Source organism: Motacilla alba, chromosome 1 (genome assembly GCF_015832195.1).
Source record: "Motacilla alba alba isolate MOTALB_02 chromosome 1, Motacilla_alba_V1.0_pri, whole genome shotgun sequence".
Classification (NCBI taxonomy): domain Eukaryota; kingdom Metazoa; phylum Chordata; class Aves; order Passeriformes; family Motacillidae; genus Motacilla; species Motacilla alba.
In genome coordinates, this window is record NC_052016.1 from 93,681,313 (window position 1) to 93,708,824 (window position 27,512).

The 27,512-nt window shown below is 43.7% G+C and overlaps 2 protein-coding genes across 11 annotated transcripts; both read right to left on the reverse strand.

Moving 5' to 3' along the window:
* Positions 1–1,225: 1,225 nt before the first annotated feature.
* LOC119709505 (lysozyme g-like) lies at positions 1,226–15,323 on the reverse strand. Of its 4 annotated transcripts, XM_038157406.1 has the most exons (6): positions 13,649–15,323; positions 6,084–6,158; positions 5,195–5,284; positions 4,036–4,232; positions 3,671–3,809; positions 1,226–2,937 (listed from the first exon to the last, which is right to left on the reverse strand). In XM_038157406.1, exons 2-6 carry the CDS (start codon positions 6,124–6,126, stop codon positions 2,807–2,809), a joined length of 600 nt encoding a protein of 199 aa, XP_038013334.1. In that variant the 5' UTR covers positions 6,127–6,158; positions 13,649–15,323; the 3' UTR covers positions 1,226–2,806. The 4 variants fall into 4 exon arrangements, 2 of the variants coding, with proteins under 2 accessions (XP_038013334.1, XP_038013318.1); XR_005259374.1 differs by lacking the exons at positions 6,084–6,158; positions 13,649–15,323 and having other exon boundaries at positions 1,226–2,365; positions 2,503–2,937; positions 5,195–6,054; XR_005259372.1 differs by lacking the exons at positions 6,084–6,158; positions 13,649–15,323 and having other exon boundaries at positions 1,723–1,800; positions 2,047–2,937; positions 5,195–6,054.
* Positions 15,324–15,449: 126 nt separating this feature from the next.
* TXNDC9 (thioredoxin domain containing 9) lies at positions 15,450–26,994 on the reverse strand. Of its 7 annotated transcripts, none has more exons than XM_038157374.1 (5): positions 26,324–26,994; positions 23,550–23,766; positions 21,298–21,416; positions 19,194–19,448; positions 15,450–16,989 (listed from the first exon to the last, which is right to left on the reverse strand). In XM_038157374.1, exons 2-5 carry the CDS (start codon positions 23,736–23,738, stop codon positions 16,872–16,874), a joined length of 681 nt encoding a protein of 226 aa, XP_038013302.1. In that variant the 5' UTR covers positions 23,739–23,766; positions 26,324–26,994; the 3' UTR covers positions 15,450–16,871. The 7 variants fall into 7 exon arrangements, with proteins under 7 accessions (XP_038013302.1, XP_038013264.1, XP_038013291.1 ...); XM_038157336.1 differs by lacking the exon at positions 26,324–26,994 and adding an exon at positions 25,674–25,809; XM_038157363.1 differs by lacking the exon at positions 26,324–26,994 and adding an exon at positions 25,666–25,687.
* Positions 26,995–27,512: the final 518 nt, after the last annotated feature.

Below are 27,512 nucleotides of genomic sequence, written 5' to 3' on the forward strand. Positions count from 1 at the left end.
AGTTAGATAAAGATTTTAATTGATCTGAGATGGTTTTTCCCTGCCAAGCCAGGCTGCCAGCACCCTCCTGATGGTTTCTTGCTGCTTTATTGTCCCACAGGATCTCTTGAAGGAACCATTCGATCCTTTACTCTAGTAACTTCCTCAATGTTTCAGGCAGGTGTCTTGGTCTTTGATTTCCTGGACCTTTCTTTCCCCTCTGATTTGGTTTTTCTCTTTCCTTCCTGTGCTTCTGCTTTTTCTGATATATTACTTGGTATTAAATAATTCTCTTTGCAAGATGTCTGTCGTTTTGGGGTTTTTTTTTTTCCAATAGGCCATGGGTCAAAAGGGTGACCAAGAGTGCGACTGCAGCTGCTCTGTCTACATCAGGCAGAAAAGGAACTTCCAGTAACATGGATGGAGGTGACCAGAAAAAAATCAGAGAGGAGCAACAATCTGAACTCATTATTTGTCAGGAAACCTTTTGCTCAAATCTTAAGGCAGCATGCTACTGTTAAACTTCCCTTGTTTATTTGCTCCTTCCTACCGATTTATCAATCCTCAACTCATTTTCTGCAGAGATTTTCTGTATTTGTTGCAAAGTGCTGATACCCTAAAACAAAATTTGGAACAAAATGTAGGATTTCCATAACTTGGAATTTTAAATAGACTTTAAAATATAAATAATCCTTTGTGGTGATGCTGCATAACTCAGCCCGCAGGTCTGCAGGCCCTTGGGTGTTGCTACCACAGCATGAAGCAGCAGCTCCAGCATGAAGCTGCACTACCACAGCATGAAGCAGCAGCTCCAGCAAGCAGCAGCAGCACAAAGAAGCAGTTCAAATTGGACTCCTGAGGAGCTCAGAGATCTGCAGGGTTGGCAGCACCAATAGTGGTGACAAGGAGCTTGCTGGCAGCAACTGAAGATGACATGAAGGCAACCAAAGAAAGCTCCACTCTTGTTCACCCTTGGAACTCAAGCCCCAGCTTTGTACACATGGGCAGCAATGAGATTCCCTGCCCCATGTGAAGTTTATACTGATCTACCAAAAATTCATTCATAGGCTTTACATAAGAGGTTTATGTAACATAGGTTTACATAACATAATGCACCAAAGGCTTCATCCTATGAATTTTACATAAGTAATGTTAAGTAGACAACCATGTGATACATTTCATAAGTTTGTCTTACAAAGTAATTATTTTAGTAAAATTATATTAATATATCTCAGAATTAATTAGAGACTAATATCAATAGCTGTGATTGCTCAACTCTGAACTGTTTATGGTAGTCTTAAAAAAAATCAATGATATTTGAGACAACATAGAACTCCAGAGGTGATAAAATTAGTTTGCTTGTAACATATGTTAATCATGCAGAGTCCTTGCCATGGTGGAAAGCGGATGAGTGACTGGCAGGACAAGGGGCACAGTGTTAAAAGTGCTCTGCTGGCAAAAGCTTCTCCAAGCCAGCTCTCATGCTGCCTGTGTTGACCCTGCCTGGCAGCCCAGGCACGTGCACAGCACTGCCCCTCGCCGCCAGGCAAGGACTGCCAGGAACATCAATGGTATCAGCAATGGTGGCAGCTGCAAGAAAAGTACTCTGACACCTCCAAAATGGTTATTTGAAAGGCTAAATGTGAACATTCTTATTACCATGTTCCCAAGTCAGGCTCAAGCCCAGCTCTTCTGACCTATCCAGTCTGGAGCACCATTATCCTCTCTCTGCTCTCAAACGGAGTTGTAGACCCCTTCCAAGAGTACTGAATGGGGTTATTTACTCAAGCTGTAGATTGCTACCCACTGAGCCCCATGAAACTGAAAAAAAAATAAACATTGGGATTTAACATTATCTTTATTTCTATCTTATTCGCATTGTTGTTCTCTAATTAATAAATTGATACCAAGAGACCCATCCACTTTCAAACAGACCAGAGCTCATTCACTTCTATTAGAAACTGGGATTCCTGGCACAGAGACAGATGCTGAAATGCTTTTAAATTGGGAAGAAACTCAGCATAAATGTGCCAAAGTTAAAGCAGGAAAGGTTGTGGGGTTTTTTACCAAAACTATTGCTGTGATATGGCTCCTGGCATGGGTACATATGAGGCTGACTCCTGCTCCAAGGGCTGCTCACTGATGGAAAGGCATTTTGCCTGCTGTGACACTTGCAGTATTTTCCATCTAGATGCCCTGATGAGGTCCCCAGTTGCACCATGGCCGTGGACTCAGGAGACCAACCAAAGCATGCTTAGTATTGTTCCCCTGAAGGCTGGCGACAGGAACACTCAGCTCCTGCAGAGGCCAAAGGCTCACTGAGAAGTCTCTTCATTGCTCCTTAACCAGCAGCACCAAGGCAAGGAAAGTGCAGGGCATTCATCCCCTGCATTGGCCATGGGGAGGAAAGAAAGTGGATGCAGAGGGGAAGAGCACAGCTGATACCCAGGGAGAGCTGTTTGTGTGCATGTCTGGGAGATGCACAAACAGCCCTGGGGTGCAGGTTTGAACAGGAAGACTCACCTTCCTCACTCAAAATTTAAACATTGCAGGTCTGTCCCCATCTGCCTTTCAAATGCCCTGAGCTTGTGGGATCTCATCCCTGGGGATCTCCTGGAAGTCAGTGGTGAGCTTGCCCATCAGTGAGCAGGGGGTTGGGATTCGCTGGAGCGAGCAAGGTGGCATTGGCAATGCCACCAGCATTGGTCCTGCCAGGAGACCTGAGGAACTGCTGTGGGTACTACAGCACTGGGCTGTAGTGGGTACTACATCGCTGCTGGGCCAGTCTGCAGAGGGGAGGCTCCGTGGGGGGGGGTGGGTTTAAAATCTAGAACCCATTTCTCTTAAAGTACTGGGCTCGCCTAATCACGCTGTTGACGTAGTTGTAGTCTCTGCTGCACGGGTCTGCCTCGTACACCTGGAGGTTGCCCATTTTTGCATGGTAGGTGCAGATTCCCCCTGGAAAAAGTTAAGAAGTTGTTATGGGCTTGTAAGTAAGAGATAGAGATTTAAAAGCAAAAATTTGTAGCAAAAAACCACCATGCATCTCACCAAACAGGAACTGCTTGACAAAGTGTCAATTGTGCTTTATTGTTGAAAAGTGACTGCTTTTGTAAAATCTTTATTGCTGTAGTGAAGGAGCCCATGACTCTCTCCAAATGCAGGTGGAAATGGAACACTGTCACCAGGAAAGGGTGTAATCAGAGCAAAGGAAGGGCAAGGAAGGGAGAGTAAGAAATAGCATTGGGTGAACAAAACAGCACACAGCATGAACTACGAGGAAACCTGGACTGCAATCTTCCTGGACAGAACTTAACAGGTTGCTGCAATAATAATATAATATTATTGTGTTGTGATGCCTCAGTTTCTGCATTCTGCAGTGATTTTTGTTTAGTTGCTTTCCATCTTATTTATCCATCTAACAGCCATTTCTCATTGCCAGTCTGCTGGTCTGGTACTGCTTCTGTTAAACTAGAAAACTCTGGTTCTGGTTGTTATTTTGGGGCTTTGGGGGTTTCTTTCGTTTGTTTGGGTTTTTTATGTTTTTGTTTTTGTTTTTGTGGGTTTTTTGTAAGAGATCCTGTAAAATCTGCCAGACTGATGCTCTTTTTCCCTTAAAAGTGACACTAAAAAGCCCACAGCACTCCCATCAGTCAGTCTGTCCCTCCCTAGTACAAAGCCCATTCCGTACCTCTCAGCTGCCGGTCCCAGGTCCAGGTAGGATGTCTTGCCCGTACCTCATTAATGGAAAGAACCAGGATATTCGAGCACTGATTTATGTGTTCTTCACTATCCCACATCACAGAAGGTTGCAGTTGCTGCCTGCTGATCTAGGAAAGACAAGTAAGAAAACAGGTTTCCCTCTGAATGCCACCCCCTCTTCATTGCACTCCCAGGCTTTGACTCATTGAAGTGACCTTATTCAGGACAGCCTTTGATACAGAGGGATTGCAATAAAGGGCTCTTTCAAACCCAGAACAGTCATTTGCTAAGATAAAGCCCTGGGGTATGCACCGCATTGCTGTGCTGCTGCTCACGCTTATCACCCTGGAGTACCTGCATCAGGCCGTACTTCTGCCCTGCCCGGTCCCAGCCGTTGTCCAGGAGCAGGCCGACACGGCTCTCCTGGGACATGATGGCACCGATGAGCGCTGGGTCCAAGCAGAGGTTTCTGGCTACTCTCTTAATCGGGATCTCGTATCTCCTCAGGCGTGGGAGGTCTGCCTCAGCAGTCCTCCGTATCATGGCATATCCTGCGGCGTAGGAAAAGGCAGATTTACACACACCCCTGCCCAAACCCCTTGCTTCCCCCTTCAGCAGGTGTGTCAAAGGAGTAACTCAAGTTTTTAAGAAATCACATCTACATCAAGTTGGGCAATGGGGTTTGAGGAACAAGCACAGCTCTATTGGCTCTGACCACGGCCAGGGAGCTGCTGTTCCACTACCCAAGGATGACCAGGGGAACAGGGAGGCTTCTTAGGAGGTGGTGTCATGGTCCTCATCTTTGCTACACCTCTGGAGTCAGAAAAGTGAAGTTTCAAAATGGATTTGAAAAAAATGAGAGTTATCTTACTACAGATTGTCCACACTTCAGTAACAGCTGTGTTCTATTTCTAGAGAGTGGGGGCTTTTTTAAAGCAAATTTGGAACAGTTTGGAAACAAGCAAGCAGGTTCAGATCTATGCTTGAATGCCTGCAGTCAGGTGTCTGCCCTGGAAGAGCCTGCATCCAAGGAACATGACAAAATCCCTGGAGATATGAGCAGTATGAATGTGACATAGTGAGCTGTGAGCTCACACCAGGCAGTAGCACCAGACAAGAAAGAGAGAAATGTGAAGCATTGGCCAGCTCAGCCAACATGCCAGCACTCAGGACCTGGCTCTGCGTATCCTCCCCTGGGAGCAGACAAGCCCTGGGGCTTAGTGAGGAGGCTGATGCTAAAGTCCTGGCTGATGAAGGAGCTGTTTTAAGTGAAAATATGTGGTACTATTTCCTTTTGCTTTGAGGCCAAAGATCCTGACTATGGGACATGAAGTTTGTCCTTCCACTTCCCATCAGGTCTGGAGGCTTCACCTGCTCTTTTGCGAGAGGAAGCGTTGCTTTCTCCCTTTTGGCTGTTTGAATGCACCATATTAAATTTGGCAATGGCAGGAGGTGAGGTATCTCTCTGTCAGGTACAAACAAGTTGACAAATCAAGCAGTGAATGATACATACCACAGTCAGAGGCTCTTACAGGTGTACAGGAGATCGTGGGGGCTTGAAGAGCACTTATATCGCCATAGCAACTGTAACTCAGGGATGGAGCTGAAATATTAAACAGAAGTGTTTGAACACATAAGATCTCAGAGCAGTATTGTTCAAGTCCTGCAAGTGCATACAAGTCAAGCATGAGAGAGTCCAGACCTGCAATCCACATCCCCCTGTGCTGGCCCTGCTTGTACAGTTGCCACTGGTCTCCATCAGTAATGTTATCAAAGAAAGGTGGAGAACAGAAATTGCTTCTTTTCTAATTGAATATTGAAGCAAATGGATCTAATGATTGTTTAGATGAATATGCACCTGCCCCGTTAGGTCTGAAGGCTGGTGTGGGGGAGGAGAACCAGAGCCTCTGCATTTATTTCAGAGGGCAGTTCCCATTCGATGCCTCCCAGTGTTTGGAACCACTCAGATGATGGTGGTCACTAAGCACCCTGGCTGGGATTGTCTGCTGTGTCCCTCAATAACTTGGTGAGGAATTAATTCAGGATGCTCGCCTCAGTCTGGGAAAATTACCCTGTTTCCCCAGTAACTGAGGAACAAATAGCCTCCATCAAAAGATGGCTGCTTTTGTGTGACCGTTTCTGAGAAGGCAGGGAGATTGGATAAGGTTAGCTGGGAAAACCAAGAGGAAACATGGCTGTGACTCCCTTGGTTTCAGTCCTGTCCTCCAAAAGGCACATGTGGGCAGCAAGAGCCTCATACAGCAGCTGAGGACCTTCAGCCACACAGAATCTTACAGGGCCATGCAGGAGGGGAGCCTCAGGCCTCCTGCACACTTCTCCTCCAAGGTCCTTCTGCAAACAATTCCAAATGTGCTTTGGACAGCAACCCAAACCTGTCTTACCCACAAGGGCTGAAAGACCCAGCAACAGCAGTGCGGGGATCATGGTGATGGCTCTCCTCGGCTGTCCCAGGAGACCTGGAAACACAGTAGTTTGCAAAATATGAAGAAATTAGTGCTGATTTTCAACAGCACTCTAGCAAAGTTGGCATGCCAAAAGCTTCCACCCTGAGGCACCAGACAGGGATGGCATTAGCTGAAGAAGGGTTGGGCAACAGAGGAACTTTCTCCCCTTAGGGATGTTGGGACCAGGGAGATCCCTGTTGGTAGCCTGGACTAGCAGGGGCCTTTTTAGCCCCTGTCAGTTGTCATTGCTTGTTCACACAGCCCCTCCTGAAGGCCCACAGTGTGTCTTTATGACGAGCAGGTCCACTAGCTTTGCTTTAATTTTATAGGTGTTTGAAGTCTAATGTGCTATAACGTGCACACAACCCCTGCCTCTCTGTTCAAAAAGGATTTTTTGTTGGCTTTTGGAAAAACTTGTTTTCAAAAATCAAGGGCTATGACCCTTAATACTCTGCTAAGAGCATGCAAGGCAGCTCCAACATTTATCGGGTGAAATAATACTTCTCTGTGTGGTACTGGCAGATAACCACTTTACTAATAACTGTGTGTGTTGTGCCAATTAATAAAATTCCAAAATATCATCAGATGATAGCTATCAAATGCAAAAAAATTGACTGTATTTGCCTTGCTGATGAACACATTTAAACTGAGCAGCTTTTATGGCTTACAAATGCTTGGTTTTTTGGGGTTTTTTGTTTGTTTTTTTGTTTGTTTGTTTTTTTTCCAAGAAGATTTCAAATACAAAATACACCATGAGTCCTGTAGGCAATTAACACTAATCCTGTTAACACTTGAAAACACATTATCAGCTTTAATAGCATGTAACCATTTCTCTAGACTGCATTTCTACTGCAAACCAGATTATATGGATGCAGAAACACAAATAATCCACCAGCATCATTGGAAAGACTCTCTTATGCTGACTGAGCTTTTTCAGGCCAGCAATGCCCGTGGTACACCCATACACCCAGTAGCTCTGTTTGAGCTCTAACACTAAGGCTAAGTATTCACAAGCCCAGATCAATCCAGCTTGACCCAACACCTGTGAATTCAATGGCAAATCCATCAGCGTCCCTATTGAAAGCTACAAGATGTAGCTGTTTCCACATGCAGGAATTTTTTTCACCCCACTCCCATCACAAAAAATTCACAGGCCTTATATAGAAACACCATAGCAATCACAAAGTTGGCAAAATGCTAAATCAAAACAAATCAAGGCTTCTGGTTCTAAATAAATATTCTGTGAGCGAATTCAGACTCACCTGTATTCAGTTGTCCTTCCTCTGAGGCAGGTCACTTGATGACTTTTATATATATACATAGGAAAGGGTATCCACCCTATGGGCTTTGGAATGTTAATTCCTACCTAGTGTGATGACTGTTTTAAAGTACACTAAGTAATATGTATTATGAGCTTAGAACTCCAATGATTTCTTTCATGCAAAGATTTGCACAAAGGGTGGTTAGTCAGACTCAGGACAATTCTGTGAAAGGAAATAAACACTGGGTTTCCTCCATCAATAAGCACATTAATGCACAGTAAATGACTTGCAGAAATTATTGAAGTGAATCAGTGGCAGAGGCCAGGCAAAAACCAGATCTCTGAGTAGTCCTCTCCTTGCTTTGCATCTGGACATATTTCTGGAAGGATTGTTTTTGTCTTGTTTCCTCAATGGTTTCAGATAGGCAAGCTTTTAATTAAGTATCATACTTTAATTAAGTACCACATGAATTTTAACAAGGACAATTAAGGAAAATCATTCCACTGCTTCATTGTTGACAACAAACCTAATTCAGGGTGGGCACTTGACTGCTTTCGAGCAGAGGCAGGGTCTGAGTTTAAGGTGTGGGGAGGCAAGAGGTTGCAGCAGAAATTAGGAGGAAGAAACTGGTCTCTCAGCAACTGAAGTTAGTGGGAACACACAGAGGGGCTCTGAAAGACTTGGACTTTGCAGCCAAGACACTTTTCACACATCTAAAACATCTGAGTCACTTGGAGAATGAAAGACAGTCTGAGGGGCCAGTGCTGTTCAATCCTTTTCTGTTTGCCGCCTTTGTTTTTTTTCCCCTGGATTCTGCCCAGCATGCATGGAGGTTAGGAAGGCCAAGATTTTATTCTAGTGGCTTTCTCTTCATTATTTAATGCATCACGAATCCATCTATTCCCATTGGTCTTTTGGGACTGATGTGGCAGGTAGGAAATGCTGTTTTGGCCAGATACTAATGAATATGTTCAAAACCAGGCATTGCTACAGGAGGTTTAGTATAAGGGATGAGCCTTAAATATAGAACTCCTACTGAAACCTTCCCAAAGATCACAGCAAAGCCAGGCAATCATTCTTCATGCACAAACCTGGTATCTTCTGTGGTATCTCAGGCTAGACTATCACATAATCCTTTTACTGGGGTTTAACATTTTGAACAGCAGAAGGTAAAGTTGGATACAATGTAAGGTGCACATCTTTGTGGTGTTGTCATGATCTAACACTTAGAAACATCACACCTACAGTGTGCTTTAATCCTTTCAAAGGCAATAGCTACTGATGAAATGCTGGAGGGAAGGACAAGAAGAAGAAATTATCTGGGAAAAGCTCATAGTGCACAGCTTGATGGCAGCAAACCCAGTAGATACATTCATTTATTCTCTACAGAATGAGACAATAATTTTGTCTAATAAAGAGATGTATTGTCTCAAATAGATTATAACAATTTAGTATTAACATCTGGGTACCCTTTATAAAAACAACATCATGTTAGTGACAAAAAACTAATGTTCCTCTGTCACTGAGCCTGTGTTCATGCTGATGACTTGGGACCTTCTTTGAGAAGTAACTTATAATCCTAGGCAAGATTTATTTCCTAATGTGCTGTCCACTTGCTGATGGTCCTTAAGATAAAGTTTTGAATTGAAATACTCTTTGTCTTTGCTACATATTTTTCTCTTTCATTTATTACCATGTAATCACATTTTTCTACATTCCACAGTAGTCACATGAATTCTTAATGCCTATTCTGCATTGCATTGCTCCTTATATACTCATGGAGTAATGGATGTTATGTTTTAAATGCAAGTTTTTTCATCTGTGCTGCTATAAGCTCTTAGGTCCCTGGGACAGATTCCTTGTATTCATACAAATTCCACTGTAAGTCCAAATAAGAGCATATTTTCTCAGCAGTGTTATGGAGTTTTTCTCACTCAAAACCTCTTTATCCACACAAATTTTTCCAACTGCCTTTTAGAGTAAAAGCCAAATGCAAGCAGCCTCTATGGAAACATGCTCATATACACTGAATGGAGCAGGGCTCTTGGCTAGTGCATTTGCCCAAGACACCACCACCTAATGAGAGCTGCACGATGTTAGAAAATGCTGAAGGCATTTCTAAGTATGAAAAAAATGCTGAAGTCCACAAGACCACAGCACAGACCTTGGACTCCAGCCTCAATCACAAATTTTCCATCACCCTGTTGCTCTACATTAACCAAAACACAGGAGTTAGTTACTCCTGTTATGTATCTCCAGGAGGGTCTTCTGTTGTTCTTTTGAAGCCAGTAAATGAACACTGTTCAGCAGCTCTACAAGGACAGAAATAACAGGACAAATCCAACCCGGCCAATAATCTTCGGCGGTAACTTATGTATAAAGGTACGGAAAGCAAGGAAATTCATACCTTAACTTCACATGGCTTAAATCTGAAGGGAGGCTGCTTTATCTTTGTAGGACTTCATCTGCACTGGTATTGGCCCATGCCTGCACCACGGCTCAGCACATGGGGAGTACCAACATGGCAGCCATACAGACAACCTTTTCCCCCTTCTTCCTCCAGTTCCTTTTCCATTTAACAACTTTCTCAACACATCTCCTACAATGCTGCAGAAACATCACTGGCAAAGTTCTAAGTCCTCACTTCCCAGTACTGCCAAGCAAGGCAAAAAGAGATGCCTGAAGCTTTCTTAAGTGCTGCTGGATTTAATCAAAGCCATATGAAGGTGGCCTGGCTTGCCATCTTCTGCTAAAGGGTCTTTGTGGGCTGTGCAAACACAGAGCATGGAGTGTAGGTGAGCCACTTAATGAGAGTGGTCTGCATCTGTCACTAGTACAGCAGATTTTTTCATTTTTATGATAGATTTAACTTGGAAATTTTCATTAGGAGTAGTGTCAATACCTATTCTCCTTGTGCTGGATTTGGTCAGCACAGCATGTGACTGGGAGGGAGGGGATGAAAAGTCAAGGAAAGAGGAGGAGCTCACTTATCAAATAGTATCTGCATCTTCCACTTGTCTTACATAAACTAGAAGAGACCACTCCTGAGATCTAAAGCACACCAAGGTTCAGTACCAACAGTTCTTTCCTACTCACAGATTTTCACTTTATATTTTTCCCCCTCATGCCAAGGGAAGTTTTTTACATTCTGCTTGATGTAGAAGGGATCAAAATGGAGCATCATTTTGAAAAGGACTACATGCTGCACATGTTGTTCTCCTTCAGGTTGCAGGCTTTAGCATCACAAGTCACTGGGTGGTGAGAATACCATCTAAAATTACTTGGAATGATACTCACATTAATTATTGTCTCCATTGTGAGTTTCAACTTGTTTCATAACATCGACTGGCAGATTCATTTCTCAGATTGTTCCTTTTGTCTCATATGTAATTACAGGTAACACCGGGTATTCCCAGACTTTGTAACTGCTTTATAGGGAAGCTGCCCATCACCGCTGACGCAGGTTGGATACCTACCACTAACTGACCAGTTAAAGATGCATCTGTAGCATCATCTCAGACAAATTCTCTACAGTTGTCCTTCCCAGCTTTTAAAGGGACACACCCAATTTAATAATTAATTTCCATAGATCTTCTTTCTAACATCTACTATACCTGGAAGTAATCATAGAATCATTTAGGTTGGAAAACACTTCTAAGATCATCGAGTCCAGCCATTAACACAGCACTGCCAATTCCGCCACTAAACCACGTCCCTAAGCACCACATCTACACATCTTCAAAAGTCTTCAAACTTGTAAGACATGAGGCTGTCAGTTTTCACTCTATTCAGAAGTGAACAAGTGCTGAGGGTCCAAATCTTTTCCTTTACCTTGACTTTCTGAAGAATGCAGATGAGCATTAAAGTAACATCCCCTTCTGCATCTCTCTGGCCTTCACATGAAGTATCTAAAGCCAGAAGTTTATGAGGGAGGGAAAAAAGTATTTTCCTTCTGTTTTCTAAAATGAAGTTTTTAATTTTACTGTATGAAAGGTGTCCTAGCAAAAAGGTAACTGGATTGGATTCCATGAGAGTTTGTTCACATCCTACCTTAAACACAGATCTATCACCTAAAGAAAGTAATTCGAAGTTTGAGCCAAGTTAGTCCTGCACATGGGTTGGGGCAATCCCAAGCACAAATATAGGCAGGGGGATGAATGGATTGAGAGCAGCCCTGAGAAGGACTTGGGAGTGTTGGTTGACAAGAAGTTCAACATGACCCAGCCATGTGCACTCACAAACCAGAAAGGCAACTGTGTCTGGGCTGCAGCAAAGTCAGCAGGGGCCAGCAGGCTGAGGGAGGGGATTCTGCCCCTCCACTACAGTCTCATGAGATCTGGGCTCCCAAAGTAAGAAGGATGTGCAATTGCTGGAGCAAGCCCAGAGGAGGGTCACCAAGGTGATCAGAGGGCTGGAGCGCCTCTCCTAGGAAGACAAGCTAGAATTAGGATTGTTCAGCCTGGAAAAGGAAATACTCTGGGGAGACCTTATAGCACATTCCACTACCCTGAGGGGCCAAACAAGAAAGTGGTGGAGGCACTTTGTACAAAGGGCATGTAGTGATAGGAAAAGGGGGAATGGCTTCAAACTGATAGAGCGTAGGTTTGGATTTGATACAAGGAAGAAAGTCTTTGTGTGAGACACTGAAACAGGTTGCCCAGAGAAGTTGTGGCTGCCCCATCCCTGGAAGTGTTGAAGGCCACACTGTACAGGGCTTTGAGCAACCTGGTTTCATGGAAGATGTCCCTGCCCATTGGGCTTGGAACTAAGGGATGTTTAAAGTCCTTTCCAACCCAAACCATTCTGTGTTTTGATGATAACTATTAAGGACATTTCTGTGTGCCTGGAATCAATGATACAAAGCACTGAAGACTGTTAACATTCTAGAAAACAGGAAACCATTTCAGGCTTTTTTCTAGGGTGGTGCAGTAACAAAAGAAATAATTAGCAAGGAGGAAGTAGATCAGGAAGGTAATTAATGTTGTTCTGTGTATTACAATCATCTGATTTTCATACAATGTCATCTTGGGAAAAGCCAATCATTACTGGATATTGCATGGTTTGCAAAGAAGGTAAGTTAATTTTTAAACCTTTTTTATAAGAGTCACATGTGGAAGTCATACCGCCAGGTAGGATATGCTTGAACAGGCTGTGTTCCAAAATGCAAATTATATTAACACAGATTCAACACTGAGCTGACACAGCTATGTGGCTACTAGACCAGGGTTGGCTTAGTTTAGGCATCTCAAGTCATGGCTGTAACAATTAATCAAAAACCAAAAAATTAGCTTTAGAATATGTACCTTATGGGCTCTCTAAGTTTTCTTAACTACTTCCTTTCCATCAACAAGCACCCAGTATTTCTCAGTGTACGTGCATTTAAAATTAATTAACCAAATTTGAACAAGGTATTTTTGGGTGATGCTCTGGGGTGTTATGTACTGCTTTAGTCAGTTTGCTGTGTTACCTTAAATTGATGAAGAAGGTATGAGCATAAGTTCCCTTGAGCATATGACACAAGAATGGTGCTCTGCAGAGGGACAGGGAACAAGGAGCATCTGGCAGATGCAATGTCTTGGATCACCACAATCATATTGGACTGGCTGAATGCTGAGGCTCCCAAGCATGATCCAAGAACAAAAGATCAGAGTAGACCTGTTTTGTGTCAAATGTGGTGGAAGCTACATCTATTTATCCTTTAAATGTGGCTCAGGAGCAACATACTCCTCAGAGAAGTTCTCAAGCAGTTTACTGTAACATCAAGTACATTCTGATTCTTAGAGGCTTTTCTTCAGCTCCAGAGAGTAACTCTCACTCTCAAACTGTCATATACAGCTGTTCCAAAGAGATAGATCAACCACTACTGACAGAATTTTCCTTTCAAAAAGTGGGTTACACAGCTATTGTATATGCAGTGAGCACAAAAGCCATGCTATTTCTGCATCAGCTAGGGCTTGTTTTTGTGTATGTGAGAAATGAAGTGACAGCATCCCTCACACTGGGTTGAGAACACCAGCTTTACTCTTAAGGGGAAGACAAAGGGCTTGTATTAGAAACTGTATTGGTCAAAGCCCAAATTTCTACAGAAATTTCTGTAGAAAAGCCTTCATTTTAGCATTTCTAGGTGGGGAATAGAAAAAAAAAAGGGGATTACTTGTAACATAGGACTTGACAGCATCAATTAATTTTTTGAGTTGGCCTCCCTCCACTCCTGTGACACTTGCAGGTAATCCAACCTACCAATGGGATCTGAGAGCAGCTACTCAGTTGATGCCCTCTCCAGAATTTGGTTCTCATCCTGCCTCTTTCTGGGACCAGACTTCTCCACAGTCTCAGATCCCAAAGCTCAGCTCAGCACTTCAGGGTAGATTTCTAGAAACAGAGCAAAACCCAGGATCATTCAGTGATCAAGGAGTGTTCAGTCATGTCCACATAATTCAGCATCAAGAGCTGAACAACCGAGATCTTGTTTGGTTATTATTATTGCCTTCATGCTTTTTTTTTTTTTTAATTATTTCATACCAAGCATCAGGCACAGACTTAAGCACTAATATTATTAAAGTTATATGCTGAGTTCAAGCATAAGCCCCATCACTTCCAAAGCTATACCTGAACGTTCCTCACTTTTCTGTTGTCTAACAGCCTTTCATGGCTGACACATGCCAGACCAGGTACCATTTTGTGATTGGTCTAGGCTCAGGAACCTTCGTCAGTCATGTCCTCACATACCTCATCCACCTGTGGTAAGCAATTAATCACATAAAACCTGTGTTTCTTCTGCATATTGCAGATCATCATCATCTCATCTATCAGTCATATGGCCACTAGATTGCTGTTGACAAATTTATCTTTCTGCTTTTCAAGTCTGTACAGCTGACATTTATATGAGCTGGTGTTCTCTGTATCGTGACACTTCTAGTTTGCTGTCCCAGGTCTTGTATCATGGACAATTCATTAATTTAACCTGTATGGCAAAATCATTAAACTCTACCACAGAAGAGTAATTTGTTCCTCACTACTCAAAGATGAATTTCCCATTTCTTAAAGAACTTCTAGGTTTCAGCAAAAATAAAATTTTTGGGCTTGAATTGTTCATCTCAAAGTAATATGCAGGATGGAGGTGTAACCAAGAGGACTCTTCAGTAACAGTTTTAATATTCATTCAAGACAGAACATGCAGAAACTAGAAAAGTTTCCATGAAAGTAAAGACTTGAAGGAGCAAATCTGAGATTGCTACTTTCAAAATAAATCTGAACTTATAGTACAAACAGTTTCAACTTCCCTTGTTACCCATGTCCACGGCAGGGGGGTTGGAACTAGATGATCTCTAGGGTCCCTTCCAACCCAGCCCATTCCCTGAGCCTGCTTCTACCCGAGCCATACATTCCTGCAAACTCCTTGTATCAGCACTAGAGTATGTGTGGTCATGTTACAAGCCTGATGAAGGAAGAAGGAAGATTAACCTAGAAAAAGAATCATCAGCTTAAACATGAAAGCACAGACTCCAAGTAGGATTTGCACTGAGTTTGTAATGAGGCTGTTCACGTGTGGAACTGAGTAACCTCCAACAACGCACCATGCTGGAATCCCGACAAGCCCATGCATTTCCACACAGCACACAACTACATTAGAGGTGATTTTATATTTACACAGCTTATTCAACATAATTAGGGCTCAGTGATGAGTCCTGCTAAGACACTTGTAAAAATACTGTTGGAACGCTGGTTTTCTGAATTTCATGCAACTGGATGCAGGAGAAAAAAAGGAGCACTTTCTAATGCATTTAAAGAGTTTGTGCATTAAAAAAGGGATCAACGTGAAGCAAGTCTCCTTTATGCTTCTCCTAGATCAACAGGCAGCTGTGTACGTCTTAAGCTGATTGTGTTCTCAAAGTGATCCTCTATGTTAGGACAGGACAGAACTGTGTATCACTTGTTAGAAATTCAGAAAGGGCTCAAACAAACTTTCTGATGGACTTTATTAACAGAGAAATTATTCCAGAGCACCTCGATCTTCTTTGAAAGGATACAGTAGTCAACATTAGAATTAAAATAATTTTATTTCAATGTACATGAACAGAAATAAAATATAATTTTTTAAACTTAAAGAGATATATTGCTGGGCTGGCCCAATCACAAGTGTTCTCTACTACAATGCAGCAAGACTGGCTAGACCCACTTCACTGCTATTTGGATCAACTGGGTTCAAAGTACCACCTCACAAGGGTCCTTCAGCACAAAGCAAACAATTTTTCTGAGAATGAAAAGAAAACTCATCAATGGTTCATCTAGCCAGGGATTTTACATTGTGTCCAAGGAAGATCTCTCTTAAAAATTCTGTCCATCACTGAAGAACAGTACACAGTATGTGGCACTATATCTAAACTTAACAATCAAGGTTTCTCCCAAATACTTTTCTCTATTCTACTCTCTTGTACAAAGCATCTGCTATAAAATCCACACATTCACAACCACAGAATGATACAAACCCGTGAACAAGGCTGTTTTCAATATACTTGTTGCTATGTGCCTGCTGTATCAGCTCTGACATGCAGCATTCATAGATGGTAAAAGGGCATTTCTCTTGGCCATCTATTTCAGAATTCACAGAAGTTATGACTGTTTTTACAACTTATAGTGCAATGCAGTTAATTTATTCAATGGCATGATATGGCACCATAAGAAAAGCAATTATTTGTTAAAATGCACAGTTTCTTTACTAATAATTTTGTGGTGCTTTACTGATAATGTAAGTAATAATAAATATAAAAACATAATTGGAAGAGGAACTTATGAAGAACACCCTTTTTTAGAAGTGTACGTTACCTCCTTTAATAATGAAAACCAGAAAAAAAAAACACCTTGTCAGATTCAATGAAAACAACAGGAAGTAGTTCCTCACACAGCACAGTTAAACTGGGACCTCCTTGCCACATGATGTGGATGCCTGAATACTATGAGGATTTCAAGAGATTTTTCTTCTATTATTTTAAGCAGCAAATGCTCTCAGATACGGTGTTCCCCAAGCCACAGTCTGCTTAAAGTAGACTGTGGGGAAGCATTGCTGTCTGGTCACCCTGTTTTCATTCTTCCTTGTGCATCTCCTTTTAGCCACTGAGACCAGATCCTGGGCCAGAGGGACCTTTGGTCTGACTTCATACAGCTGTTTCTAAGTTACTTCAAAACATTTCATAAACTTATACTTAAGACAAAGGGCTTAAGTTCATCATTTGCCATGTCACTGAGATAGAAGGACTAAGATTCTCAAATTACAAATGACTTCCAAAAGAGGAAAAAAAAATACTTAAGCTTTTTCCTGCTGTGACTCAGTTGTATAAAACTGTATAGAAAAATGAGAATTATGTGCAGATGTAATGAAAAGCAGTAAGCTTTATAAAAAACATTCTTAGAAATGTACCACGCATAAACAAAAGATGATTTACAAATATATTTAGCGGCTCTTCTAGTCATCATCAGAATCTGAATCATATATCTTTCCTCTGATGGTCTTCTTGTCCAGCTTTGTAAAGCTTGTTCCATATTTCTTTTGACTTTGAAAAGGTGGGTCCATCAAGTTTCCACTACGGAGAAAAGGTAAGACAAGTTGATTAAAGCCATATTCATACAGACAGTAAGCATTATGTCTAATGACCTGTTTCTCCAGAAAAACACATTCTAAAAGAACACAATGCCTACTTGCTACAGCCACCCTAAGCAGCACTGTGGTGTTGCTAGCATAGCACATCCTGGTCAAAATGGCCTGGATAACTGGAATTAAGATAATAGTGTGAAAGTAAACAGCACCTGTAAGTGGAGCTGTAAACTGAAAAGGCTTTTCCTGCAAACTGATCATGCTAAAGACAACAATCTGCCAGGTTAAACTGTAACTAGGGAATTACAGAGAGACTTTTCAAAACAGGTGAGGAACCACCAGCACAAAAGAAGCTAAAATGTTGCTAGCAAGGACTTTGGAGTCAGAACAGGGGTTTGCCAGAAGCCACCTTGTGCTATCTCTTCCCTGCAAGACTGCACATCTTCGACAGGATGGTGAGGGAACTTGCACCGCAGAGTGTCCCCATGATCCTGCAGGGGCTCTCTCAGCAGCATGGCATCCATGGGAATGGGCCTGTGTTCCCCATGGGAAGCAGCAGGTTTTCACATAAAGCTAGAGCACCTGCTTCTCTTCCAGCAGGGTTGTGCAAGGAGGGAAATCCCCTCTGGCTGCTCAGAAAAGGGTGTGCCCTGCTTTTGCTCACATGACCTGTGAGGGGTTTGCATCCAAGCGTCAGTGAATGAGTGAGCAATTACAACAGTTACAACCTTCTGGAATTAGCTATAAAGGGGTGTTTAGAAATTTGTAGTTCTTTACAAAATATTAATACTCTTTTGCTGATATTAATCCTAAATATACAGCTCACAGTTTGCGATTTAATCACATATGTTAACATACCACTTGAATCCTGGTTTTGGGCAAATAATCTGACCTGAACAGTTTTTCCCCTAAATAAAGTATACCCTTTTACCATCTGCTATCTCACAGGTTGAAGGAAAAGAACTATTTCTAAGCTCTGAGGAGGCCTATGCTCTTTTCAGGAACTCCAGAGAATGGGACGTTACTTTCAGAGCAGTGAGGAAACGTGGCTGGCATTGCAAAGCCAGGGTCTGCCAAAAGGAACGAGGAACAAAATTCCCCCACGCCACGAGCAGCTAAGAACAAATACACAGTGCTAGTAGAGTCAAGTACAAGTAAAATTATGCCACAAGCCAATGTATCAATGTTTAGCAAATTCAGAGGTGCTTGACAGAACTCCAGTGAAGGATTTTTCCCATAAAAGGCTGTTGCTGTCTAGAATATGCATCCAAGCTGTCTCTGCGTATTTGCTTTTTACTGACCTGGGAAATACCAGTTGTTTTAAAATTATAAATTTCAGTCATTTCACCCAGAGTTCAACAGCTACTAAGTCAAATTGAGTAGTACCTTATTTGGCTTTAAGATACAATACTTCTTGCCAAAATTTTACCTCATTAGACATTTAAATAGATTCAGGTAATTAAATTTAAAATTTAAAGTGCTCTAAAGACATTCAAAGCAATAGAGCAAAATTAACCTAACAAGAGAGATGACATTTGAACCACATTGGAAAGGAAAGCAGAATTTTGGTAAATAATTCTCCTGTAAAGTTAGGCTGTTGTGGTAACAGACATTTTCTACTGCATTTTGTGTTCTGTAGTCTTTAACAAGGTACTTATGATGATTATATTGTACTGTTACTCAGTTTATTTACATTTATGTGAATTATTTTCCATTTTCAGTACAATTTGCTGAAGCAAGAAGTATATTAATGTATGTAATACTGACTTAGATACAGTTTAAGCATGACTTGCTGAGTTTTCTCTGAAGTGGATGAAAAATGTTCAGATTTCACTGCAGTGCAACTGTGACATGAAGCATCTATAGATGCTATAGGATTACATTAGATGCATGACGCTGAAGCCGTATCAGAGCATCACTGCTACTCCAGACACCTCATGACAAGAACTGAGTTTATTTTAATTACTCTGCAAAAAGGACAACTCAACACTCATTACAATGTCTCAATACTGTGCCAAAGAGATTATCTTCTTTCCCTTGATAAAGCACACAGATTAAGTAACTAGATTAAACTCTTACACGCCTTCTTTAGCATACAACATAATAAAGTTACAACCTTTCAGAGTCTCCTGTCTGCAAGCTCATTCTCTTTGTACTTAATCTGAAAACAAGAGTAACAAAATGCTTAATTACCTGTAATTAATTACATCTGCACAGCCTAATCTCCATTCTAGGGTTTCTGTAGTGAAGTCATCAGTGTTACCAAGATCAGTAAAGCCCACGACGTAGTCTTGTGTTTTCCCATCTTTTATTAGTGCTAGAGTGGGAATTACTTTGATGCGCAGTCTCTCGCACAAGAAAGGAGATTTTTCAGCATTTAATTTCAAGAATTTTGTCTCAATGTGCTTTTTTGCCAATACAGTCAAATGTTTGTCCATTATTTGGCACCTGTGGAAAAATTAACCCAAAATATACCAAGTGTTAGAATGAATAAGCTGATGAATATGCATTTGAGAGGAAGTTTAAAAGGAGCAGTAAAGAGCTAGATCTATCATGTTAATACTTAGACATTACCTCTGTAATAGAGAATTTAGTTTCAAGACAAACTATGTTTCAGAGGTAGCTGGATTTAATGACTAATAGTGGAACAGCTTGGAGCACCTCTACTGTTTAATTATACCATCCCTTTCTCTAATTTCTTCCTAATTACCTTCCGTAGACCTGGAAGCCTCACTCTTATTTCTGGAGGCCTGCACTTACTGATGACATTTCTTTCCATTGTTCCAGCTCTAGCTTCACTGCCTGTCAAATGGAAAAATTTCTCTAGAGAAGATTTCTTCAGAGAAGTACTCTCAACATGTTACAATGTTCTGGATTTTTGCAGTCACTACCTTCACAGCTGAGATGCAATAACTCAGTGTAAGTGAAAAAAAGGTGATTTGCACGGACTGCTTTGCACAGTAGCGCTAAAGGCAATAATACCTGGCTTCTCTGATGCCATGGAATAGGAGTGAGCATACAACTACTGTTTCTCAGCCATGGGACAGTGATGTGAACTGCCCAAAATACTTGTCAGATCACAGAGATTTGTGGACTTGTCACCTGCAATCTCAGCTTTCTGGATTGCCTTCTCTTAAGCGGTTTGACTTAGCTGCATGAATTCTGTGATGTGACTGTCCTTAAAACAGATCGAAAAAGCTGGACTGGGCAAAGATGAAAGCAACTTGATAAGGTGGTTGGCAAACCCAACACATGAGCTTCAACCTGTTTGTCAGCATGACTCTCTTTACAAAGCACTTTCTCAGAAGTTCCTTCTCCTGTCTGAGCCTACAGACTTTGCTGCTTGAAGAAACAGGAACCCAAACCTGTCCTAAGCTACTTTATTTGCAGTGATAGCCTTTCACCCTCTTGAGTAAAAGCTAGCCAAACAAAACTGCTTTAAACACTTAGGAAATGTAGGACACTGCAAAATCCAGCCTTGACCTCTTTGCATTTCTCACATGGAGGCTGTTGCAGTTTATATTCTATAAGCTAGGGAGAACATAACACCTTTGGGGGGAAAAAAAACCCCAAAGAACCAAAACCAGGACAACTGGCTCCTCCTTCAATAAACTACTCTACTTTGCTACTGCATTTTAACAGAACATATTGAGAGAGACTCAGTGAGGAACAGCCTACAACTGAGAACTTCCAAAATTCTTCTAAGGAAGTGGGACATCTTAGTTTGGGTTCCTATTCTGAGTCACCACATATTCTCAGATCTAGGTGTCTCACACTCTAAAAAAAGTGACAGAATCACAAAGGCACAGGAACAAAGGGAAGGCAGCTGCAACTGATCCTTTCAAAGTAAAAGGTTAAATTCTCAAGATGCCTAGACAAGATTTTGGGTATTTTTTTTTCTGTTTGCCAGAACCTCCCAGATTATCTCTATGTGGACTAACCAAAGCCATCTTTTTGAAAGGATGCTCTCGTATGGTCTACATTTACAGACCTAGCTGCCTCAAACTAAATCAGTAATGAAACACAGCATATTGTCAAACAGGTTATACATCTATGTTCTAATCAACTATGTAGCAGAATATTAACTGTTGTCCAATCATGTTCAGATTAACTGTAGTAGAAAAAATACATTTAAAAAAATCAAATGTCTTGAAATGTGACTGAGATTTATAATGAAGCAATGTGAATACTTCTAAAAATGCCTGTTCATGAGAGGGATTTGAAAGAACAAAAACCACAATTGCTTTTGTAGACATCTTTAAACAAAAGTTTCTTCAGCACAGCTTATTTACTATACCTGAACGTTGTATCTCTATAGAAATGGCAAACCACATTTTTACTTTCTTTGACTTCTTGGAAAAAGTCTCTCTCGCTTGGGATTTCTCTATATTCTCCATGTCCTTTTGAAAGCCACTCCTTGAAAAACATAAAAGCAAATAATTAGTACGGAGGTTGTTAGTCTATCTGTTGTGCAAACTCTACAGCTTTTAGAAAATGGAAGAGGGGGCCTGCAGTGAAAACCCATTTCAGTGGAGAAACAAATTACTTCCTCCCCTTTAGTTTTATTTAAAAAAATACACAGATAAGGCCACCTTACTTATTTGGAAATACAAATCTCGTACAGAGCTACATAAAATTCTGCAATGCAGCCTCTCAGTAAGACAAGAGTAGTTCAAAGAATACAACAAAAACTCTTGGCATTTGAAAATTTTTATGTACACTCAAAGAACTCGTCTAAACTTAGTCAAGTAATTACATTATTTAAATAAATTTATTTTAATTTTTTACTCTATGAAAAAAATCCGTGAGAGAAAAAGCCTACTAACTCATCGGCAATAAATTATGTTTACCTATCAAATATACACTGAAGGGATCTTAACATGAACCAAGCTCACAGAAAATCATGCAGAAAACACATGTGCACCATCAGTCATAACATCAATGGAGAAACAGAATGTCACAAGCTAAAATTTAGAGGTAACTTCAAAAACTGTCTGATTAAGTGTGCAAACAGTTTCCAAAGAGCTAATCTTACACTTAAAGGAAAAAACCCACAGCCTGTACATTGCTAAAAGGTAATTGCGGTGTATTTAAACAAGTCAGACTAAGTGATTAGAAGTAGTGCAGTATGACAAAATTTGACAAAAACCTTAATTTTCCAATGGGGGAAAAAAATTAGATAAATCACTGTTCTTAATCTTTCAGTTTTGTCTCAGGAAGGTGAAAGAAAAAAAAGGTTTCCAAGCAAACCAAAGATATCCTGTAAGCTAAATTAGAATAGAACAAAGAATCTCCTGAATACTGTATACATTAAAAATTCATGGAAGTATGAGCATATGAAGAAGTCATCATGATGCAAATCAAGGACTCACTTATCCCTCAACAGTGATTATGCATTAATTCCCCTCTGCACAGATTTATTCTGGAATAGCGTGACAGCACACTCCTTTTACTGAGCAGTATCCTACTGCACACTCGCATTTGAAAGCGAGCGACAACAGTGACTTCAGACCATGACATGAAGAAGTTTTTGCATGAGACCTATCACATGTTCACATCCAAGGACATCTAAGTACTATGAATTCTTAAAAAGGAAGACACTAGGATCAAATATAAACTGAACTTCTGAAGACAAGCGAACAGTGTGCCACCTTCTCTGCTTCTGTGCTTACAGAACCAAAGCTGCTGGCGCTGCCCGTCCTCCAGCATCCCAGCCATGCCATGACATTTCACTGCATTACCATTTCAAAGTCTGGCATCAGCTTTTGTGGACTCCATCACAGCCAGGCATCTCCTTTCAGCCAAGCCACTTCTCCCCCACCACAATCAACTTCTTGTTTAGGTTAGCTCAGATGGAATAATCTGAGAAACCTACAGCTTCCTTACTTATAATTCAGGTCTCACACTATAAGTTACCAAAATTATGGTGTAAACTGTTGTTCAAGAAGAGCTCTGAGGGAGCATAAAGACCTCATGTGACATGAGGTGTCAGATCCCAAGGCAGTATTTCCTTCCTGTAAGAGGAAATGAGCAGACATACAAAGCCAACATTTCATTGGCTCAGAAGGAGCATGACAAATTATTCCAGACTAGGAGCAAGAAAAAATCCCATTTCACCCTTCTACAAAATACCTTAACAGGAGGGCACATATCACATACTGTAAGTAAAAATCCAGAAGCTTCAGAAGGAAGACACTTCAGAAGGAGCCTAAAGCCTTATGGTTAGGTTGCCTACAAGACTTATGCTTCCAGATAGCAATGTTCAGTGAACAGGGACACACTCAAATCTCTGTATGAGACTCCTTATCCTGTCCTTATTGTAACAATCACAGAGGTGCTTCTCTCCTCCTGTCAAAAAACACAAAGCATGCACACGTGGACAGACACTTACTTTCCTGGATAATTTAAAATTAATAAACACGGAAGGGAGAGAAAGATGGAAAAATCCCCAAAACCAACCAAACAACCCCAAAACACTTAGTTCACATATACAATTTCCAAAAAGTCTGTCACACTCTACATATCAGGAGTCTGTACTACAGAAATTACTTGTTTCTGCTGCTGGTTCTTTTTTAGGGCCTCAAGCCTCCTCTGTTTAAGGCGTTCCAATTCATCTTCATCCATCTGGTCCAGCTTCTGTATTTCAGCATCCAGATGTTCTTCCACAACCTTGGTTGACTGAAGTATTTCATTCTCCAGAACTTTTTGAAGGATATCAACAGAGGTATCAGCAGCCATCTTTAGCTAGAAAGTGGTCTCTTCAGAGCTGTGGAAACAGTGATACAAGGAATTAACATTTACACAAACAATTAAAACTCTTTGCTTGCAATTCACACCATGGAAAACAAACTTCTCTGCTATTTGAAACCAGGAGTATTTAGCAGATAGTTCTTTTCTTTCTTGCAACTCACTTTGGAGAATACTTTCATGATGAACATAGATGGCAAAGACACAAACCAAGTCCGATTATTTCAGCCCCAAAGGCAGCTACTGAAAGTGCACAGGAACCTAAAACTGCTTGTTAATATAAAGAAGAAAAATTCACCAGTTCCAAAATTATGGAAGATGCACCTACTTTAACAAATATTCTGAAACAAGAAGATTCAGTTGGAAAGCTCCAAGCTGCTGGGAGGAGGTAAAGGATGCCTCACAGCAAGTCTAAGCAATGCTCAGTATGTAAGTTTGTGCCAGTAGTTTAAATGCATTTACTTTAAGCCCCTCAGGCACAGTAACATATATAAATCTGAATTAACACTCCTCTCCTCAGCTATAAGAAAGACAAGGTGCTCAACAGCAAATGCTCTAGGCCAATACACTGCTTCAATTAGTTCCAGAAAATTGCTATTGCAAACAGCAACCGGTGGCAGCCAGCAAGAGGACTTAAAAGCCACTACCTAATTGCTGTGTGAAGAAACACAGCCAAAATAATTTTCTGTTAAGTTCTCCCTGCCCAAACACATCAAAAGACACAGAACACTAACCAGAGTGCATGAAGAGTTGTGACAACAAAATCGACTGTTCTCCCCAATAAACTTACACTGCAGAAAATTATCAGGGTAGTGACTGACAGTTCTGAAACAGTGACAGTGCACAGTCACCCCACTCAGACTCTCAACCTGCTGACCACGGATCTGAGGTGCCGAATTTGCGTTCCAGGGTACTCTTGGCTGTGTTTCAAAGCAGGCGACCTGCCAGCGTCACTGGCTCTGCGAACATCTTGCATACACAGGCAAGAGAAGCACTTTAAGCAACGACGGGGAAAGTACGCAGATGCCGGCCGCGGTCCAGGCAGCACGGCAGCGCCCGGCCCGCTGCCACGCGTGTCACTGTCACTCTCGCTCCGAGCCGCGGCACCCCGCTCTGCCTCCCTCTTCCCAAAGCTGCTAACCACCAAGTCTGTTTGCCCCCCACACTTTCTTATGTTTCCAGAGGCAACATGAACCTTGCCGGCGAAGATCAGAGGCCAGCAGGTCTCCAGGCGAGAGAGAGCCGGAGAGCCCCGGCTCAGCTGGGGAAAGGGGGCTCGTCCTCCCAGCAACGGGAAGGAAAGCAGCACCAACCCGCGCCAGTCCCCCTGCAATCCGGGCTGCCCAGTGGTATCCCGGCTCCCAAGTCGCGGAACCCCGCGTGCCAAGAGGCTTTTCCTAGGCAGCCGGGAGCCTCGGCGCCACCGGCGGGGGCGCGGTTCCGCCGCTCGGCCGGGAAGCGGCGCCGGGGTCCCGGACGAGCGGGGCGGCACACGGCGGGGGCACTGCGCAGGCGCCGCGCGCCTTCCTCCGCGGGGTCGCTACACACAACGCCACGGACAATGCGCGCACCCGGCTCAGGACGGACTCTCCAGGGGCGCCGCGCCGCCCGCCCCGCCCGGGCTCGGTGCTGGCGGTGTCACCGCCCGCGGCCGCAGCCCCGACCCGCTCCCGGCACCCGCCGCTCACCCTCCGCTTCCTCGCGCGCCGGCCGCGCCCCTCCGCCGCTATCGCGAGAGTCACCGCGGGGCGCACCGCGCGCGCGCCTGGAACGCCCCCCGACGCGCTGATTGGCCGGGAAAGCGGGCGCGCGCCCCTGCGGGAGGCCGCGCGCGCACCCGCGGAACTACTCCCGACGCGCTGACTGGCCGCGGGCTTGCGCCCCGCTGGCGCGCGTGCGCCCCATGCCGGGTACGTACGTACGTACGTGCGTGCGTGCGTGCGTCGGCCGCACCTGCGGGCGGGGGCCGCGGAGTTGGGGTCCGCCCGCCCCGCGGGAGGAGCGCGACTCGCCCGAGGCGGCCGCCCCGGCCTCCGAACCGCCGCAGCTCCGCCCCGAGGTGTCTCCGCATGCTGGGGCGCTGCGGTTCCCTCCCCCGCCGCGCTTGTGACGGGCAGGGCTTGGCCGCGAGGGGCGGGGCAGGGCACGCCCCCTCTTCCAAGGCAGTTTCCCGTCGCGGAGGCGGCCCTGGCGGCTGCTGAGGGGGCGGTGCAGCGCCCGCCGCTGCTCTTTGGGGGATTCCTGCTCGGGGTTGGGCGTGAGGCCGAGGCCGGCCCTGGCGGGGGTGTGGCGGTCGGGAGCGGCGGGGCCGGGCCCCGGAGCGGTGGCGTGAGGTAAGTCCCGCTGCGGGAGCTGCGCAGCCCCGGCGGGCTCGCCGAGAACCGGGCTGTGCTGCAGCAGCTGCGGCTCGCTGTCTCTTTGGTTCTTCCTGTAAGTGCGCTGGAAGATCCGTTCATATAAGTAATGGGATATTAAAGCGTGGGTTTTTTTAGAAAAGCAAACAGCAACAAAAATCCAAAAAAACCCAAAACACCCAAAACCACCAACCCCCCCGAAAAACTCCAAACCCAACACACGTGTTCTGCTTTCTTCTTTCTTGGAAATCTGGCTCCCCGGTACCGAAGTTCTCTGACGGGGTGGGAAGGGTGGGAAGATAAACTCGGCCTTATCTGCAGTCGGCTGAGCCTGGGTGGAAGAGACTGATAAGGAGCTACAGCTGTGTAAAGGCAAAGGGAAGTAAGAACTCAGGGTCCTAGGGAGCGAAGTAATATGGAGGTGGTGATCCTGAGGCTGAAGGGTGTAGTGAACAGTGAGCTTTGCTCTGTCGACCAAGGGAGTTACGGTGGCAGGGTGATGACAACAACAGAGCACGTGCAGCTCTCAAAGCCTATTAAATAAATACGTAAAATGATGTCTGTGCTGCCTGTGAGCGTTGTTATTTCTGCTCCACCTTGCTTTGCTCCGGAGGAAAGTCACCACAAGGAGGTGAGGTCGCACCTGAAGCCTCTCCGCCCCAATTCGTGGTGCTTGCTGCCTCGCTTCCCCGCGGTCTCCGAACGTCGGCCGCCCCCGCCTGCTCCGCAGCAGCAGGAGCCGGGCGCTCCTGTGAGAGGGCGCAGCTCCTGCTCCCTAGGCTCCTTGGAGGGGAGTGGGAGGGAAAGCTTTGTACGCTGAGAAAATCTGGCAGCGGGGAAGGAATTACCGTACTTTAAATGCCTCCCACTCCTAGAGCTCCATTAGGTCACTGCCATAAACTCAGTGCTGCCTCCTAGGCCCCTCTGTTAGGAAAAAGGCCAGTCCCCTCAGGGGAGATGGTACACTGGTTACACTTCGCCTGCAAGGTAGGCGGGGAGGTGCTGGGGGTGACGGACCCGCAGAGCGCCGTGAAGGGCTGGGAGAGGTGTCCTGGGCATGTCCCGCACCAAAATGACTTCCTGGTCCCTGTACTGCTGCCCTGCTCCATGAAAACTTCCCCCTTAGCCTCTCCATTCCCCCACTTTGGCTTAGCTATCCCATTTGCCTCCAGGTAAAACTTTTCAAACGTGTTTATTTTGACTATCAGTCAGGTTTCGTGGCCAATCGGGCCACAATCCCGCCAGGACGTCCTGGGGCCCCTGGAAATGCAGGAGGGCTGGAGGGAAACTACAGACTGAGGGCATCATTTAGACATTTCCCGGGGCTGCCTGAGGAGTAGGAGGGAAGCTACAAGACTCGGGGCTTCACTGAGGGGGCTGCCCAACGTCCAAACCGGGGCGCCCCGAGCCG